Source organism: Rana temporaria, chromosome 3 (assembly GCF_905171775.1).
Source record: "Rana temporaria chromosome 3, aRanTem1.1, whole genome shotgun sequence".
Taxonomy (NCBI): domain Eukaryota; kingdom Metazoa; phylum Chordata; class Amphibia; order Anura; family Ranidae; genus Rana; species Rana temporaria.
The window spans coordinates 96,904,757-96,923,782 of NC_053491.1; the positions used below are offsets into that span (position 1 = coordinate 96,904,757).

At 43.5% G+C, this 19,026-nt stretch overlaps 1 protein-coding gene across 6 annotated transcripts in view; it reads right to left on the reverse strand.

Annotated features, from left to right (window-relative positions):
- Nucleotides 1-15,015: 15,015 nt before the first annotated feature.
- Nucleotides 15,016-19,026, reverse strand: part of PARP6 (poly(ADP-ribose) polymerase family member 6) — a 109,195-nt gene continuing 105,184 nt past the window's right edge. For all 6 annotated transcript variants that reach the window (XM_040343034.1, XM_040343033.1, XM_040343039.1 and 3 more), the window contains one exon: nt 15,016-16,005. In XM_040343034.1, the coding sequence (XP_040198968.1) occupies nt 15,903-16,005 (103 nt within the window). In that variant the 3' untranslated portion in view covers nt 15,016-15,902. The remainder of the gene's footprint in view (nt 16,006-19,026) is intronic.

Below are 19,026 nucleotides of genomic sequence, written 5' to 3' on the forward strand. Positions count from 1 at the left end.
TGTACCATGCAGAACAAACGTAACCACCCTCTAACAGGAAGTCAGGTCACAACAGCAAAGGAAAAAAAATGGTGAAGGCGGATAGGAACAGAAGGTTTCTTTTTTGAATTAGGAATACATACTTGAATATAATTATTTTTTTATAAGTCAGAGTTTAGCGTCACTTTAAAGCCCTGTACACACAATCAGTCCATCCGATGAGAACGGACTGAAGGACCGTTCTCATCGGTTAACCGATGAAGCTGACTGATGGTCTGATGTGCCTACACACCATCAGTTAAAAAAACGATCGAGTCCAACGCGGTGACGTAAAACACAACGACGTGCAGAGAAAAATGAAGTTCAATGCTTCCAAGCATGCGTCGACTTGATTCTGAGCATGCGCGGGTTTTTAACCGATGCTTTTGCGTACTAACCATCTGTTTTGACCTATCGGTTAGGCATCCATCGGTTCAATTTTAAAGCAAGTTCTAAAATTTTGGACCGAAGGATAACTGACCGATGGGGCCCACACACGGTCCGTTTGGACCGATGAAACGGTCCTTCAGTCCGTTTTCATCGGTTTAGACTGATCGTGTGTACGCGGCCTAAGTCCAAATATTGCCATGGGAACATTAATAAACCTTGTAAAAGATAACTTGGAATATGCAACGTTGGGTGTTCCTAGTCCTAAGGTCTAATGTCAAACTGAAAAATTTGTCATAGAGTCGAAATAAGTGACCCTAAAACACTGTTAATCTTGGTCTGGGAGACTGGGAATCTACCGTAAGCTTCATAGTAATTGTAAACCCTCACTTAAAAAAAAAAAATCACAAACATGTCTATACTTACCTGCTCTGTGTAATAATTTTGCACAGAGCAGCCCCAATCATCTTCTTTTGAGGTGCCCTGCCGGCGCTCCATGCCCCTTCTCTTCATTGGTTGCCCCCACGGAAATCCGCTTTTCATGGGGACACACGTGCGGGCTCGCACCCGAGTCTCGCTGCTGCTATTATTGACACAGACAACAGGACTCAGCCCCTCCCCCCGCTCTCGTGTCACAGCTTTTGATTGACAGCAGTGGAAGAAAATGGCTCCTGCTGATATCAATCTGTCTAGTGAGGAGAGGGACAGCAGCTAAAGCTGCTGCGCTCGTGAAATATTGCTGGGTTGGGATCGGGCTCAGGAAAGAAAAAGGGGAGGGGGGGTCTGGGGGCAGGTATAGCACAGAAGGTTTTTCACCTTATTACATAGAATGCATTAAAGGGGTTGTAAACCTTTGTGTTTTTTCACCTTAATGCATCCTATGCATTAAAGGGGTTGTAAAGGTAATTGTTTTCCCCCTAAATAGCTTCCTTTACCTTAGTGCAGCCCTCCTTCACTTACATCATACTTCGATTTTTCTTTTAAATGTCCTTATTTCTTCTGATAAATCCTCACTTCCTGTTCTTCTGTCTCTACACACAGTAATGCGAGGCTTTCTCCCTGGTGTGGAGAAAGCCTCTTAAGGGGGGAGGGGGCGAGCAGGCAACTCAGGACACTCTCTACTTTGCAGCTAGAAAAAGGAGCTGTGTGTTAGTGGGCATCCTGACTCTCCTGCTCGCCCCCCACCCCCCTCAAGAGACTTTATCCACACAAGGGAGAAAGCCTCGCATTACCTTTACAACCCCTTTAAGGCAAGTTTCTGATCTACTTCACGCTGTAAAAACAGCAGCAGCCTGGAAACCGAATACGTCCGTGGACACCACCCCATCTCTTTGCAAAAAAAGATGTAGGCCTTCCTGGTGTGATAGTAGATCTTCCTGGAAGAAGACTTCCATGCCCTCAGCATGGTTGAGATGACCGAGTCCGAAAGACCTCAGTCCCTCAGCACCTGGCTTTCAATAGCCATGCCGTTAAAGCCAGCAACTGTAAAGCAGGATGAAGTATGGGACCTTGAGACAGAAGGTCAGGTATAGGAAGCTATTTAGGGAAAACATTTTTTACCTTAGAACCCCTTTAAGGTGAATAAATACCTTGCAGTGACTGGCCCCCCCATCCTCCCCATTTTACTTACCTGAGTCCCATATTTCCCTTGGCGGGGACGCATTGTCCCTCTCTCCACGGGGTCCCGGCTCTTGATTGGATAGATTGATAGCAGCGCAGCCATTGGCTCCCGCTGCTGTCAATCAAATACAATAATGCGGGCGCTAGGGGGCGGGGAGGAGCCGAAGAGGATGTTCAGGGCCACCCTGTGAAAAACAAGCTGTACAGTGGAGGTAAGTATGATATGTTTGTTATTTAACCACTTCCATACAGGGCACGTATACACCTTCCAGCCCAAGCCAATTTTCAGCTTTCAGCACTGTCGCAATTTGAATGGCAATTGCGTGGTCATGCTACATTGTACCCAAACAAAATTGGCGTCCTTTTTTACCCACAAATAGAGCTTTCTTTTGGTGGTATTTGATCACCTCTGCGATTTTTTTTTTTTGCGCAACAACTAAAAAAAGACCGAAAATTTTGAAAAAGATTACGTTTTTATTTTTTTCTGTAATTTTATTTGTAAATAAGTACGTTTTCTCTTTCAATTACGGGCACTGATATGGTGGCACTGATGGGCACAGATGAGATGGCACTGATGGACATCGACAAGGTAGTACTGACGGGCACAGATGAGGTGGCACTGATTGGCGGCGCTGGTATGCGGCACTGATGGGCACACATAGGCGGCACTCATGGGCACTCATGGGCGGCACTCATGGGCACTCATGGGCACTCATGGGCGGCACTGAGCACTCATAGGCGGCACATATGGGCACTCATGGGCGGCACAGATGGGCACTGTGGGGTGGCACTGATGGGCACTGTGGGGTGGCACTGATGGACACTGTGGGGTGGCACTGATGGACACTGTGGGGCGTCTCTGATGGACACTGTGGGGCGGCACTGATTTACTTGTTGCCAGTCAGTGCCCATTTGTGGGCACTGATTGGCATCTTTTTTTTTTTGCATCTTTTTTTTTTTCCCTTTTTTTTTTTTTTTTTCAGACTTTTTTTTTTGGGACTTTTTTTTTTTTTTGTTTTGCCCTTCCCTGGTGGGCATCCCTGGTGGTCCATGTGGCGATCCGAGGGGGGGCTGCGCTGATAAACAATCAGCGCGAACCCCCCCTGTCAGGAGAGCCGCCGATCGGCTCTCCTCTACTCGCGTCTGTCAGACGCGAGTGAGGAAGAGCCATCGACGGCTCTTCCTGTTTACATTGTGATCAGCCGGCTGATCACGTGGTAAAGAGTCTCCGTGAGGGGCGCGCAGCGGCTCAGAATCCTGAGGACGTCATATGACGTCCGGTCAGGATTCTACAACCACTTTGCCGCCGTCAATCTGTCATTGGCGGGCGGCAAGTGGTTAAAAAATAAATAAAAAACAAGCCTTTACAATCACTTTAAGATGAAAAATCTTGAGGCTTTACAACTACTTGAAAAAAAAATAAACTCTGGTCACAAAAGGAGTATAATGTAAAAGAGCCACTAGATGGCGGTAAGAGACAAAAGAATGAACGAATACGCTTTTCTCACGTTCTTCAAGCCAAGCGCCTGAAAATATTCTTGTAGGAACTGAGTGAAAAACATATGAGATGAACACAGGGGATAACATTGTTGACCACATTCTGAACATGCTAGGTGCCTGTTTGTTGTGCTTAACCTTTTTTTCACACAAATAGAGCTTTCTTTTGGTGGTATTTGATCACCTCTGCGGTTTTTATTTTTTGCGCTATAAACAAAAATAGAGCGACAATTTCGAAAAAAAATAAATTTTTTACTTTTTGCTATAATAAATATCCAATAAAAAATAATAATAATATTTTTTTCTCAGTTTAGTCCGATACGTATTCTTCTACATATTTTTTGTAAAAATAAAAATCGCAATAAGCGTATAGTGATTGGTTTGCGCGTTATAGCGTCTACAAAATAGGGGATAGAATTAGACATTTTATTTTTTTTTATTATTATTTTTGTTTTTTACTAGTAATGGCGGCGACCTGCGATTTTTGTCAGGACTGCGATATTGCGGCGGACACATCGGACACTTTTGACACATTTTTGGGACCATTCACATTTATACAGTGAACAATGATATAAATATGCACTGATTACTGTATAAATGTGACTGGCAGGGAAGGGGTTAACACTAGGGGGCGAAGAAAGGGTTAATGTATTCCCTAATTAGTAAGTCTTACTGTGGGGAGTGACTGGGGGAGGTGACCGATGGTTGTCCCTATGTACAAGGGACACACCATCAGTCTCCTCTCCCTGACAGGACGTGAAGCTCTGTGTTTACACACAGAGATCCACGTCCCTGTCTCCGTGACTGCCGATCACGGGTGCCTAGCGGACATCGCGGCCGCCAGGCACGCGCATCAGGACCTGATGCGGCGGGTGTGCGCGCGCCGCTGGCACCCCCAGTGGCCTGGAGGCCGTATATAGACGGCCTCCCTGCAATTAAGAGCCGCATTGTGGCCGTAAAAACCTGCCGTGCGGGCGGGAAGAGGTTAAAGGGGCTGCAAAGGTTTGTTTTTTATTTTCAAAATATGTTCCTTTTAAGCTAGTACATTGTTGAATCACTTATCTTTTCATTAGATTTTCCTTCTAAATGTTTTTTTCTTTGTCTGAATTGCTCACTTCCTGTTCCTCCTCAGTAATCTGTTCTGGCTTACTAACCCCCAGCTAGAATGGTTTGGATTATGGGGGGAAGCTTACTGAGGAGAAACAGGAAGTGAGAAATTCAGACAAAGAAAAAAAACATTTAGAAGGGAAATGGAAGGAAAAGGTAAGTGAACCAACAATGCACTAGCTTAAAGGAGCCTATTTAGATAATAAAAAACAAACCTTTACAGCCCTTTTTGCGGTGTAAAAAACAAATGACCTCTATTGATGCCTGTCCCTCATTTGTCTTCTGCTCTGTTCAGTAAAATGATTACTTTCATTCAGACCCCACACAACTGTAAAGTTTTGTAGTTCTGGCTGCAGTAGCCTGATCATAGCAAATAGAATTGGGTGAACGGATCGGGCAGAGCAAAAGTTTGGCCCAAAAATCGGCTGCTCACCAATTTGGCAAACGCCCGAATTTACGGGCCGCTCGGCGGGATGTTCGCCTGCTGAGCGCTCCACAATGCACTGTGCACAGTGCATTCTAGGCCCTGATTGGGAAAAAGTGAATAGTTGTTGGTAAGGAGCAGGGCTGGGAAGCTGGCCACTCCATCCTTAACAGTGGATGACAGCTTAATAATAAAAACAATGCCGGCAATAGAAAAAAAAAAACGGCGTGGGGGCTCCCTCCCAAGCCATACCAGGCCCTTCTAGTCTGGTATGGATTTTAAGGGGAACCCCCACGCTAACATTTTTTAAAGAAATGGGGTAGAGTCCTCCCCAAATTCTATTTAAGACCCTTAACTTAGTATGCAGCCCGGAAGGCCAGGAAAGAGGGGGGGGGGGTGGTGGTGAGCGGCTGAGCCTGGTATCTATTGGGGGGACCCCTCACGCAAGTTTTGTCACATTTTTCTATTGCCAGAAATGTAAATGTCATTTTTTTTCTTTATAAATGTCAGTTTTGCTGCAGCCGGTTCTATGGCACAGATGCGCCACTTTACACAGACAGACTACGGGGATCCTCCACTCCAGGCACTATATTTAAAGGAATTTTTAATTTTTATTGTTTTACTTTAGGCATCATTAAAATTTACTTTTTAAAGTTTTTTTTGCATTGGTACACCTCCCCCAATGCAGTACCTGGGCCCCATAACCCTTTTATGGCCAATTACTTGCATATAAGCCTTCAAAATGAAGACTCTGGGGATTTTTCAAGTTCGGGTCCCATAGAATTCAATGGGGTTCTGAGTTTGGATCTTAAAGCGGAGGTTCACCCTAAAATTCAACTAAATCAAACTACCCATCGTTTATGCACAATCCGTTTTTTTTTTTTTAAATCCGATTCTTTACCTGTGTAATCCTGCCTTCAGTGCTGTGTCAGTCATCCTTTCCCCGCGGGAGTGGGCGTGTATTAGCTTTTCCCCAACAAGCGCTATGTCTCCTGGGAGTGAGTGATGAGAATCCCAGGAGACCTCAGTACGCCGGCCGTTGTGATGGCAACTGTGCAGTGTTGACGGCGACGCTCGCTGTCAACACTGCACATGCGCATGATAGAGCGGTGAATGCTGGGACGTCAGTATTCACCGTATCCCGGAAGGAACTCGTAGTGGGCTTCAGAGTGCCCACAATCAAGATGGAAATGTCCATCTATGAATTATATAAATTATCTTTTGCGGGACAAACATAATCGTGGCGGCTAGAAGATTCGGACACACGAGGAGCAGATAACTACAGGTAAGAGCGGCAGAACGATCAAAAAAATAAATAAAAAAATAGCCCCCACTTTAATGTTTGTTATGTTCGGGAGCTCTGGGGCGAACTGAACCAGGGGGGTGTTCGACCCATCTCTAATAGCAAGTTACAATGATGTAGACCTTCATTCAGAAAAAGACTTGAATTCTTTTCACTGAATTCAACAGTGGAGGAAGGGTGAATAGACACCACAACGCATCATGGACTTGTGATTGAATCTTCAGTTTAGACTTGAATATTTCATGCCAGTCTGCCAAGGGGAACCTGTCAGGATGGAAACTGTTTCATTGCAAAGTTGCTTATAAAGGTGCAAGCTCCAAGTTTGTCATCCACATCGTTGATTCATACATAGGAGTTCAGGAGTTCTGATTTCACTGGATGCTTGCCTGTTACATGACAGGGACTCACTAAGTGGTAAAGCAAGGATAAGGATGAAACCCCCAGAGAGTTTATATATTCCTACCAAGTTTATGACATGGAAAAAGGAAAGTCAACTAAGAGGTTTGCTACATGTGGCACAGGAAAAAATTTGTGTGGCGAGGTGGAAGTGAGCATGGTTAAAGTGGAACAATGCGCCAAATAAAAAATAATATAAATAATGCAGATTATCAATAACATTAACACAGTTTTGTCTGTTTCAATTTGTCACCCCTGTAACATAATTTTAATACCTGTAATACCTGATAAAACAAAACCCTCCTTTGCGTTACAGCCAAGTAAGCCACCATCTTAGCCTCTGTTTGATCTGTAACTGCCATGATGCTGAACATGTGTTGCACATCAGTATGGCACAAGCAATTTGATGGCTTGACATGTCGATTACGAGCTAACATAAGCATACTAGTAACTTAACCGTTATCATTCATGACATAGCTTCAATGTAACAGTTTTGGGAATGAATGCAATACGACTAGTAGATCTGTTATTTTTCCATTTCAAGCTGTCCAGAAAAAGTGTAAATGACAGGCGTCAGGACAAATACAAATACAGGGATGTTTAAAATGGTCAGTTTTTATTTATGTGGTTAAAGCTGTTATTTATCAATAAAGTTTTTTGTTTCAAAAGTTTTTATTGGTAATTTTTCAACATTAACACAAAAGTGTAATACATTATGGAAAACCCACTTTGGCCCAGCATATTAAGGAACTGGGTGCATACAAGAAAAAGAAAGACAATGTCAAACCGTCCAATAACTCTCTGACCCATGGGTGGCTTCCCACTCATTGGATGGGTAGTCAGGTTACTGAAGATGTAAAATCCGAACAGTAGACCGTGAACCTGAGCATCATTTACATCATCCCCAACAGGGGGAACTATTGCGTAATATAAAAGAAATAGATGTGAAGAAATAATATGCACAGGGCAGTCTGTGCTTAAAGGGGTTGTAAAGGTAAAAAATGTTTTCCCTAAATAATTTCCTTTACCTTAGTGCAGTCCTCCTTCACTTACCTCATCCTTCCAATAATGTTCTTATTTCTTCTGAGAAATCCTCACTTCCTGTTCTTCTGTCTGTAACTCCACACAGTAAAGCAAGGCTTTCTCCCTGATGTGGAGAAGCCTCTTGAGGGGGGAGGGGCGAGCAGGAGGGTCAGGACACTCTCTACTTTGCAGATAGAGAAAGGAGCTGTGTGTTAGAGGGCATCCTGACCCTCCTGCTTGCCCCCTCCCCCCTCAAGAGGCTTTCTCCACACAGGGAGAAAGCCTTGCATTACTGTGTGTAGTTAAAGACAGAAGAACAGGAAGTGAGGATTTCTCAGAAGAAATAAGGACATTTAAAAGCAAAATCGAAGGATGAGGTAAGTGAAGGAGGACTGCACTAAGGTAAAGGAAGCTATTTAGGGATTTTTTTTTTTACCTTTACAACCCCTTTAACTTTGAACATATCATTAACTGCTGCCTGTTCCCTTACTTGGACTTATGCAAGCCCTTCCACTTTATATTTAGTGACTAGGTCACTCCGGACTAGGGTTGCCACCTTTTCTTCAAGCCAAACCCGAACACTTTAGCGGCTCATGACATTTTTTTGGTGCTGGCAGAGAGAGCGCATCTATCCTAGCACAGAGGCGGGTGGTGATGGGGAGGGAGGGAGGAGGCACTCTCAACTGAAGCCACAGGAGCGGGTGGAGTGCTGCTGGCGGGACTCAGAGGGTGCATTGGGGGGGTTGGGAAGGATTTTATGGTGCTGCTGATGCCGGGGCTGCAGGTACTTCCCACACTGGGGCTGGGACTGGTCTGGAGCCTATGCTGCTGTGTCCAGGTTTCAGGAGGACACAAACCTGGGCACAGCTGTCAAAACTCGGACTGTCCGGGTCATTCCTACAGGTGGCAACACTACGGTGGGTGCTGATATAAGGTGACTCTAATATAATGGGGTCTCTAATGGGGGGTTGCTGACTGGTGGTTGGTCAGCAAAAGTGCCATTACAAGAGACTTTCAGCATCTGACTATATATTACAAAAGACTATCTGAGACTACCTACATATTAAAGCGGACCTTCACCCCCATCCCCATTTTTATTTTTGTTTTCCCCCTGCTACTGGGTGGTGTTTTCTGCACAGTTTAGATATTCACCCACCCAACAGATCCAGTGTTATCCTGCTGAGATCGTTCTGTCATCAGACAATTCTTGGTACCACACCACCATGATGCTTGTGACGTCATCGATATGCCCGCAGGTTCTTCCAGGTGCAGCCAGCAGGCCTCGCCCCCTCCTCCTTGTGATAGGTAGTTTTTCTTTATTGCAAAAGAGACATTGCAAGTCTCTTCCGCAATAAAGAGGTTTTTTAATTTAAAATGTTAGTTCAACTTTACCTGAACAAACTAAAGGTAAAAACGAAATGGTTACCATTCACAGCTGCTCCAGTTTTTTAATACATTAACCCAGAAATATTTAGCTTGCCTTATGAAGAGAAGAACAATAGTACCAAAACATTTTTTTATTTTATTTCAATTTTGAATTTGAGATTTTTTATATAGTTTTCGTATGGTTTTTAACATTTTTATATATCTTCCAATATTAAAATGATGTCATTTTCTAATAGGGGCTTCAATAATATTAAAGAATATGGATGGGCCGAACGACCCCCAGTTCGGTTCGCACCATAACTTTCAAACATCGGGAAAGTTTGGAACCGAAGAACAAACCCCATTAAAGTCTATTGGACCCGAACGTAAAAAATCAAAAGCGCCCATTTTGAAGGCAAGTAATTGGGCATACAATGGTTATGGGGGTCCAGGTACTGCCCTGTGGGACATGCATCACCCCCCCCCCCACTGTAATATCCACATCTCCCCCACTGCAGTGGCTTCACTAGGGTTGGCGTCACCCAGGGCAGAAAAAAATGGTGTCACCCCCCCCCACCGACTATAGTCCCCCCTCAGTAAAGAACCCCCTCGGTGCAGACACCCGCATCAGTACAGACACCCCCCCTCCTCTCAGTACAGACACCCCCCCAGGTAGTACCGACACCCCCCCCAGGTAGTACCGCAAGACACCCCCCCTCAGGCAAGACACCCCCCTTCAGGCAAGACACCCCCCTCAGGTAAGACACCCCCCCTCACCCCCCATCAGGTAGTACAGACACTTCCAGCGGTGTGTCCCACGAGTGCGGGCTCCTCCCCCTCTGTGGGTGTAAACAGAGGAGGAGGGCCGCCGCCGGGTGTACCAAGATGGCCGCGACTCCGGAGCTAGGCCGAAGCCGCGGCCTTTCCTAATGTTATGGCCGTGGCTCCGGAGCTATGCCGATGCCGAGGCCTTTACTAACGTTATGGCCGCGGCTCCGGAGGTAGGCCGAAGCCGCGGCCATAACGTTAGGAAAGGCCGCGGCTTCGGCCTAGCTCCGGAGCCGCGGCAATCAGCGGATCACAGTGTGTGCCGATCCGAAGGGGGTGACCCGTTGCACCACTACCACAGAGAGAAAGCTCCCAGGACTTTTTTCATCAGGAAACAGACAACCAGGAAGTGTTCAGAACAGAGAAGGATTAGAGCAAAAACAAACAATGAGGACATGAAACCAGGACTGCAGTAAGGTAAAGGAAGCTATTTAGCTAAAAAAAAAAATTCCTTTTGTGACCCTTTAAGCTGACAAGTCCTGGGATGGTTGTGCCTCATGCGAATAGATATTGCAAAATAACTTCATTGTGCAATAACGTTAAAAGTTTTATTAAGAATTAAATCAAAGTAATCAACTCACATGTAAGAGTGCCTGTAGCCTGGCACCCGGTATGAATACCAGGTATTTGGTTCGGGAAATCAGCCCATACGCTATGGTGGATCCACACTTATTCAAATTTTATCGATTAGACCTAAATTTGTTTATCACAGAGCCTCTGGTTTAAAAACCAAACTAGTAAAGAACATCCCTGACCCCACTAACACATCAAGAATGACTATGTTTGACTTTAAAGGTTTCTATAGCTGTGGCCCTTGTATGAGTATTCATGTAGCACCTAGGAAACAAATCAAGTCGCTTCACATACAAAAACAATACTCTATAAAAAGTTTTATTACATGTAATACAATTTTTTTTACTTATGTTCTGGAATGTACCTGCGGGTACCAATACGTTGGCCGAACGTCCCGCACGTTGGCCATACATGTTGGAGAACACATTACCAACATACGTAATGGTTTTCCAAAACATAGTGTTTCAAACCATTTCAACATGGTACATAACCGTGATCCGTCGGCACTATCCTTTTATGCTATTGACACCAAAAATAGGCACTGGAGAGGTGCAAACATGATAAAACAAATATCCCAAAACGAATCAAGGTGGATTTTTGGGCTTCAGACTCTCACACCACTATGGTTAAACATTAAGCTAGACCTCAGTTGTTTTATCACTAATTATTAACTCTTTACTATTATTGAGTTTGATTTCTTTATTTATTTTCCTGATTTTAGTTTAAATCTAAACATTTTTGGACAAGCTAAATGCAAATTGATCTTCTGATCACTACGGGGCCACAGAATGGTATACTACATTTATAAAGTCCACATTTAAGTGTGTCATGCTTGAGTCTGACCACTAGATGGTTTTTAAACCTTTCACTGATTCATAACAAATCCGGATTAAGAATATCTATAAAGTTCACACTAATATATGATCTGATTGTTTTTGACCACTAGATGGCAATAACACCCTCTACCTACGTCTAATATTCCAGACTAAGAATAAATCCTATTTCCTTTCAAGTGTTCCAATTGACCACTAGTTTTTCAATAGACCAGCTTAAAGAATATCTGCAGGGGTCACCCCACACGTGCATCTGACCATACTAGAGATAGTTGGTCCATATTGAGGGGTGAGTTTACATCTATGTGGGGGAACCTTGTCTGAGTACTCAAGATACAAGGATTTCATCATTCTGAGCACAAGCACTTTATTGGGACTTTAATTATAAGCAACTTCATGTCGGCATATTATGTCATATGTTTGTTGTTTTTTATTTTCAGCTTTTAGCGTGGTTTCTTCTATTTGCTATGATTTGGAAAAAGGCACACACCCGTCTATATAAGGTCCCACAATTAACAGTGCATGTCAGAGCACAAACCAAGCCATGAAGTCCAAGAAATTGTCTGTAGACCTCCGAGACAGGATTGTATCGAGGCACAGATCTGGGGAAGGGTACAGAAAAATGTCTGCAACATTCAAGGTCCCAATGAGCACAGTGGCCTCCATCATCCATAAATGGAAGAAGTTTGGAACCACAAGGACTCTTCCTAGAACGGGCTGCCCGGCCAAACTGGGCAATCGGGGGAGAAGGGTCTAAGTCAGGGAGGTGACCAAGAACCCAATGGCCGAGACAGAGCTCTAGTGTTTCTCTGTGGAGAGAAGAGAACCTTCCAGAAGAAAAACCATCTCTGCAGCACTCCACCAATCAGGCCTGTATGGTAAAGTGGTCAGAAGGAAGCCACTCCTCAGTAAAAGGCACATGACAGCCCTCATGTGGAGTTTGCCAAAAGGCACCCAAAGGAGTCTTAGATCACGAGAAACCAAATTCTCTGGTCTGATTGAAACATTGAACCTTTTGGCCTGATTGGCAAGCGTCATGTCTGGAGGAAACAAGGCCCCGCTCATCACCTGGCCAATACCATCCCTACACTAGAGGATGGTGGTGGCAGCATCATGCTGTGCAGATGTTTTTCAGTGGCAGGAACTGGGAGACTAGTCAGGATCGAGGGAAAGATGAATGCAGCAATATACAGAGACATCCTTGATGAAAACCTGCTCCAGAACGCTCTGGACCTCAGACTGGGGCGAAGGTTCATCTTCCAACAGGACAATGAAAACAGTTTGACCCTAAGCACACAGCCAAGATAACAAACGAGTGGCTACGGGACAACTCTGTGAATTTTCTTGAGTGGCCCAGCCAAACCCGATTGAACTTCTCTGGAGAGATCTGAAAATGTCTGTGAACCGACGCTCCCCATCCAACCTAATGGAGCTTGAGAGGTCATGCAAAGAAGAATGGGAGAAACTGTCCAAAAATAGGTGTGCCAAGCTTGTAGCATCATACTCAAAAAGACTTGAGGCTGTAATTGCTTCCAAAGTAGCTTCAACAAAGTATTGAGCAAAGGTTGTGAATACTTATGTACATGTGATTTTTTTTCATAAATTTGCAAAGATTTCAAACAAACTTCTTTCACATTGTCATTATGGGGTATTGTTTGTTGAATTTTGAGTACAATAATTAATCTAATCCATTTTGGAATAAGGCTATAACATAACAAAATGTGGAAAAAGTGAAGCACTGTGAATACTTTCCGGATGCACTGTATGTTGTTGCAATCTTGGATTACTGTTTTATTAAGAATATACAATACAGTAAAACCTTGGATTGCGAGCATAATTCGTTCCGGAAGCATGCTTGTAATCCAAAGCACTTGTATATCAAAGCACATTTTCCCATAAGAAATAATGGAAACTCAAATGATTAGTTCCACAACCATTTATTCATAGGTCTTTCAGTTTATAGTCCATACAAAAAGATTATAGCAATGTGTAACCATAAAATGTCCATCCACAAATGGAAGCCTCCCCAAGGGGATTAGAAGTAAAATCCATCAGGAGCTACAGTAGAGTGATCTGAAAGCGAGGCTTGAACCACTCGTGGAAGGGACGACATCTATGGCGGTGCGGAGGATGGTCTATGTGGACAGCTTTACCCCGGATGCCTGCATACTTAAATAGGTCAGTTTTAATCATCAACCATGTGAGTCTTTGAATGTTGTACCTTCATTAAATGTAACCATATTGCTACACTTAGAGGCCTCTCTTCTATTTTATACTCAGTTGTGACATGACACTACTCTTATATCAAGACATTGCTTGTATATCAAGTCAAAATGTATTTAAAAATTTTGCTTGTCTCTCTCAAACCAAGATTTTACTCTGCATGTAATGTTGTAATCTTGGATCTCTGTCCTTCTCTTGGGTTAATTTAGGGCCAGATTCTCGTATATCCGCGTATCTTTGCGTGGGCGTAATGTATCCGATTTACGTTACACCTCCGCAACTTAGACGGGCAAGTTCTGTATTCTCAAAGCACTTGCTCCGTAATTGCGGCGCCGTAGCGTAAATCGGCCGGCGTAAGCCCGCCTAATTCAAATTTGGAACAGGGGGGCGTGTGTTATGTAAAATAACCATGACCCGACGTGATTGACGTTTTTCACGGCCGTCCGTGGAAATCTCCCAGTGTGCATTGCTCCTAATACGCCGCAAGGACGTATTGGTTTTAACGTAAACGTAAATTACGTCCAGCCCCATTCACGGACGAGTTACGCAAACGACGTAAAATTTTCAAATTTCGTCCCGGGAACGACGCCCATACTTAACATTGGTACGCCGCACTTACGCCACCATATAGCAGGGGTAACTTTACCCTGGGAAAAGCCTAACGTAAACGGCGTAACTGTACTGCGTCGGCCGGGCGTACGTTCGTGAATTCGCGTATCTAGCTGATTTACATATTTCGACGTGTAAATCAGCGTACACGCCCCTAGCGGCCAGCGTAAATATACAGTTACGATCCGACGGCGTAAGAGACTTACGCCTGTCGGATCTAAGGGAAATCTATGCGGAACTGATTCTAAGAATCAGGCGCATAGATACGACGGCGCAACTCAGAGATACGACGGCGTATCTGGAGATACGCCGTCGTATCTCGGTTGTGAATCTGAGCCTAAGTCCAGTTGTATGTGATGGGTATTTTTATCATACTATTTACCAATGGTGGGAGAGTTCTTGCTTTTAATGTTTTTATATATGTATTATATATAAAAAAATACTAATAATCTAGTAACACTGTGGGGGTTATTTACTAAAGGCAAATCCACTTTGCACTACAAGTGCAAACTACAAGTGCAAAGTGCACTTGAAATTGCACTGAAAGTGCACTTAGAAGTGCAGTCGCTGTAGATCTGGGGGAACATGCAAGAAAAATAAAAAACATAATTTTAGGTTACACATGATTGGATGAAAAAATCAGCAGAGCTTCCCCTCATTTCAGATCTTCCTCTCAGATTTGCAGCGATTGCACTTCCAGTGCAATTTCAAGTGCAAGTGCAAAGTGGATTTTCCTTTCGTAAATAACCACCTATGTTATAATACCATCTGGTGCTCTTTTTATTTGTTGCTGGCCTTAGTGTTAAAGGTTTTTTTCTTGAGTGCTAGTTTAAACTTATCAAGCACACCCTATAATTATTTTTTGAAATGTGGTGTCATTTCTGCCTTTGGAGCACAATAACTATTAAAAAACCCAGAACCGCTTGTTAAAACCGATCCATTTTTGAATGCCATATTACAGCTGAACATAATTCCTGATCCCATACATCTTCATGATCATCATGTATCCATCACTGAAGTATTTTCCCTGAAAGTGAAGCATGAGGGCACGTACCATGCAGCTAAAACGATCCAGATCTTACTGTATCCTGGAGAGCCTGATCAGTGCAAGACCCTCATCTCCACATCAAAGAGGGTCACAGAGGATGCCCAATCTCCTTCATGTGAAGCAAGAAAGAGACCAACATAAGAAATGCTAAAAAATGATGGTCTGCCCAACCAGTAATGCGTGGCATGAAATTACCTTTAATATTGCCTGTATGATCCAGGTGAAAAGTTTTCCTTCCCCATTTAACTTTCATTAGTCAAATGATATAATCGACTCCAAATAAAATTTTCATGTCTTTTTTTTTATTATTTTTAACCTTTTTGATTTTCTTTTTGTTAAACAAAGAGTTGTAAATGAGAAATGTTCAGAGTAGGGATAAAGCGAGGTAATGGGGATAGCACTGTCACAGGGCAGAGTCTGTATATTTCAGGTAATTGTTCCAGTTCATTGACATCTCCACACAGAAAAATATCTTACTGTATCCTGGAGAGCCTGATCAGTGCAAGACCCTCATCTCCACATCAAAGAGGGTCACAGATCTCCTTCATGTGAAGCAAGAAAGAGACCAACGTTTGCCCCACGATCTTGGTCCTAGAGAGGACAGACTGGTCCCCTCAGTAGCAGCTATAATCCTGAGGTAAATATCCCTCATCCGCTGTACACCTGGGTTCCAATCACTCTCATGATCTCCTTTTGGATCTTGGGGTCCTGAGTGTTAATGTTGGCATCCCCCACCTGGCCATCTTCATACCTTTAATGAGAAAGGCATTTTTAGAACCGGAACAGTAACTTGAGTACAGCACAAATGCTAACCATATATTATACAACACAGTTTGAATATTCAGGCGGACAGTGCAAGGGGCAATGGTAATATATAAATAAAACAAACCTGTAACAGCCAATCAGAATTCATCTTTAAAGCCATCTGACAACAGTAATCTGATAGCTGCCTGCTTGCTGTGGGATACGAATATTGGAATTTCTAATGAGAAAAATTCTTAGATCAGAATATTAACTGCTAAACGCAAATGATGAGCAGTTAAGCCCCTTGTTCCTATACCCTTATTGACATAACATTTTTAAATTTAAAGGGAGAGTTTAGGAGTTGTACAATTGTGAGAATTAAAAAACAGTTGTACATAGACTTTTAAAAGTCATAGTGGGCAGGTCTCTTCTAGAATCTTCATCTCAGCTGACAAAATGATTACTTTTACAGTGAAGAGCATGGTCACATCCTTTCAGGTAATCTGTAAACCAGGGGTCTCAAACTGGAGGCACTCCATCTGTTGCAAAACTACAAGTCCCATGAGGCATTGCAAGGTGGTCAGTTACAAGCATGACAGGCAGAGGCATGATGGGACTTGTAATTCGGCAACAGCTGGAGGGCCACCAGTTTGAGACCCCTGCTGTAAACAAAAATGCACATTTATGCATAATATACTATAGGACCAGTCTTCCACGGCTTAAAGTGGTTGTATTGCCCGCTTGGTGATTTTTACCTACAGGTAAGCTCATAATAAGGCTTACCCGTAGGTAGAATGAAGCACAGTTTAGAAGATATTCACCCTGCATGCAGCTGCTGACGTCAGCGGTGCATGTGCTCTGAAGGTCAGCCCCCTCAGTGGTGACCAGGCGTTGCTGCGGGGTCTTAGTTCTAAGGTAAGTATTTCATAATGTGCTAGTGTGCAATGCATACTAGCACTTTATGCTATTGCCTTGCAGGTCTTTTTTTCAGCGATTTACTCCCACTTTAATAACTGAACCTCATTTAGGCAGGCCATAGGTGATGCAATTTCTTTCCTGCAACCACAGGAAGGGACGTTGTGCTGGAAGTTTACACCACTATGCATTTCGTCATCAACCAGACGCCTCCTGAGGACGTCTGTTGATGATGAAATGCATAGGAATGGAGCCTTCTGACACAACATCAATTCCATAAGCTGGAGCGCACGCCGGATCTGGATTGTACCAAAGTGGCGGCGCTGCATTACGGGCACTGGCACATTATCTTTGGTGCCGGGCAAGCACATTCGTGTGTGAGTGCAATATTTTTTACGTTTTTATTGGGTTTTAATAAACTGGTAGCGTTATGCATCAATCTTTCCTATGGTTCCTTCTCTTAATTATGTGGGTGAGTGGACAGAAGATACCTGAACAGTGGTAAAGTGTATGCTTATGTGACCCACCTCAGTGTAAGCTCAGGGGGCCAACATCATCTGCGGGTGAGTGCATACGCTGGTGGGGGCACAGAAGGTAGAGCGCGGTGGTGATTTATTGAACACACAAGGCACTTTATTTGGAAAACTTATTTAAAGGGACAGTCACTGGTTTATATTTATGCACAGAAGCACTTTGAAGATCTGGATGGACTTTTGTATACTGTATGCAGTTTTTTTTATATGCATCTCTTTTGATGCACTTTATGATAGCACATGTAAAGGATTGTGTGGTTTATGACTAGGCACTTATAACTCATAATAATAATAATAATTTATGATTTACACTTGTTACAGTACTTGATAGTTATAGAGGTTTTTTTTTTACTGATTTACTGTACGGTGTATACATATATTTGTACTCCATTTAAGGGCAGCAGGGACCCACATAGCACATAATATATATACATATATACTAGGACTGTTTCCACGTATCTTTAAGAATCTCATCTTGTGATAGCAATTGGCAACTTAAATTGTATGTTATATTTTTTTATAGTAAAGTATGCTTCTCTAGCTCTCACCCTCAGGGCCTATGTGTACTTCTGTGGCTGTCAGAGCCCTTTCCACCACCCACCCTGTGGCCATTACCACCTGGGATGTCCCAGCTACTGTCGAATTTAAATACCATAGGAAGCTGCTTCACAGCAATTGGCTGGTCTGTTTCAATGAGAAGTGTAACCTTGTCTTCGTCATTACATGCATGAGAGTTCCTCACACACGAAAGTTAGAATAATATTTGTATACAGCTGCGGTTGACATGATGTAAAATCCATAAATCTCAAACGTAACATTTAGCCTAGATGACATGAGAAATTCCCACTTGCTTGAAAACCTGTTCACACCACACAGTGGCACTTTTGCTTCAAACACTGATGGGTGGGGAAGGGGCAGAGACAGGGTACACCCTGGACTAAAGTATCCTCATGGGGCTTTTCCTCTCCAACTGATAGCATCTGCAGCCCTGTTACAAACAATTAGGCAATGGAATGCAAATTTCATTGCTCACTATCCCAATGCTCTTGGAGGGAAACAAAAAAATAATAAGAGCATATGGCAGATGGTATTGTAGACATATTGAAGATGTTCAGTCCCCGCAGATGCAATTGATCCCTCTTTCCATGTGCCATAGCAAATAATAGAGTGAAATATCTTGTTTGGCTTGTTTTATGTTTATGTATTTATGTTTGACATGTTTATGTTTCATGAATACACGGAGTGCAATATTCCCTGCTTCACAAAAAAAAAAATGTGACCCCTAGAAGGTCGTTAGCTACTGGTACACTGGTGTGGGATTGTCGACCTGTCCATGCCCGTCTCTTAGGCCTCGTACAGACGAGAGGATTTCCGCTGGAAACGGTCCGCCGGACCGTTTCCAGCGGACATTCCTCCTCCGGATTTTGATCTGATTGCTTGTACACACCATCAGATCAAAATCCGCGCGGAAAACATCCGCGGTCACGTGTCGCGACGTGTCCGCGCCGTCGCCGCGACGATGACGTGCGCGACGCTGGAAGGTAAATTCTTCCACGCATGCGTCGAATCATTCCGACGCA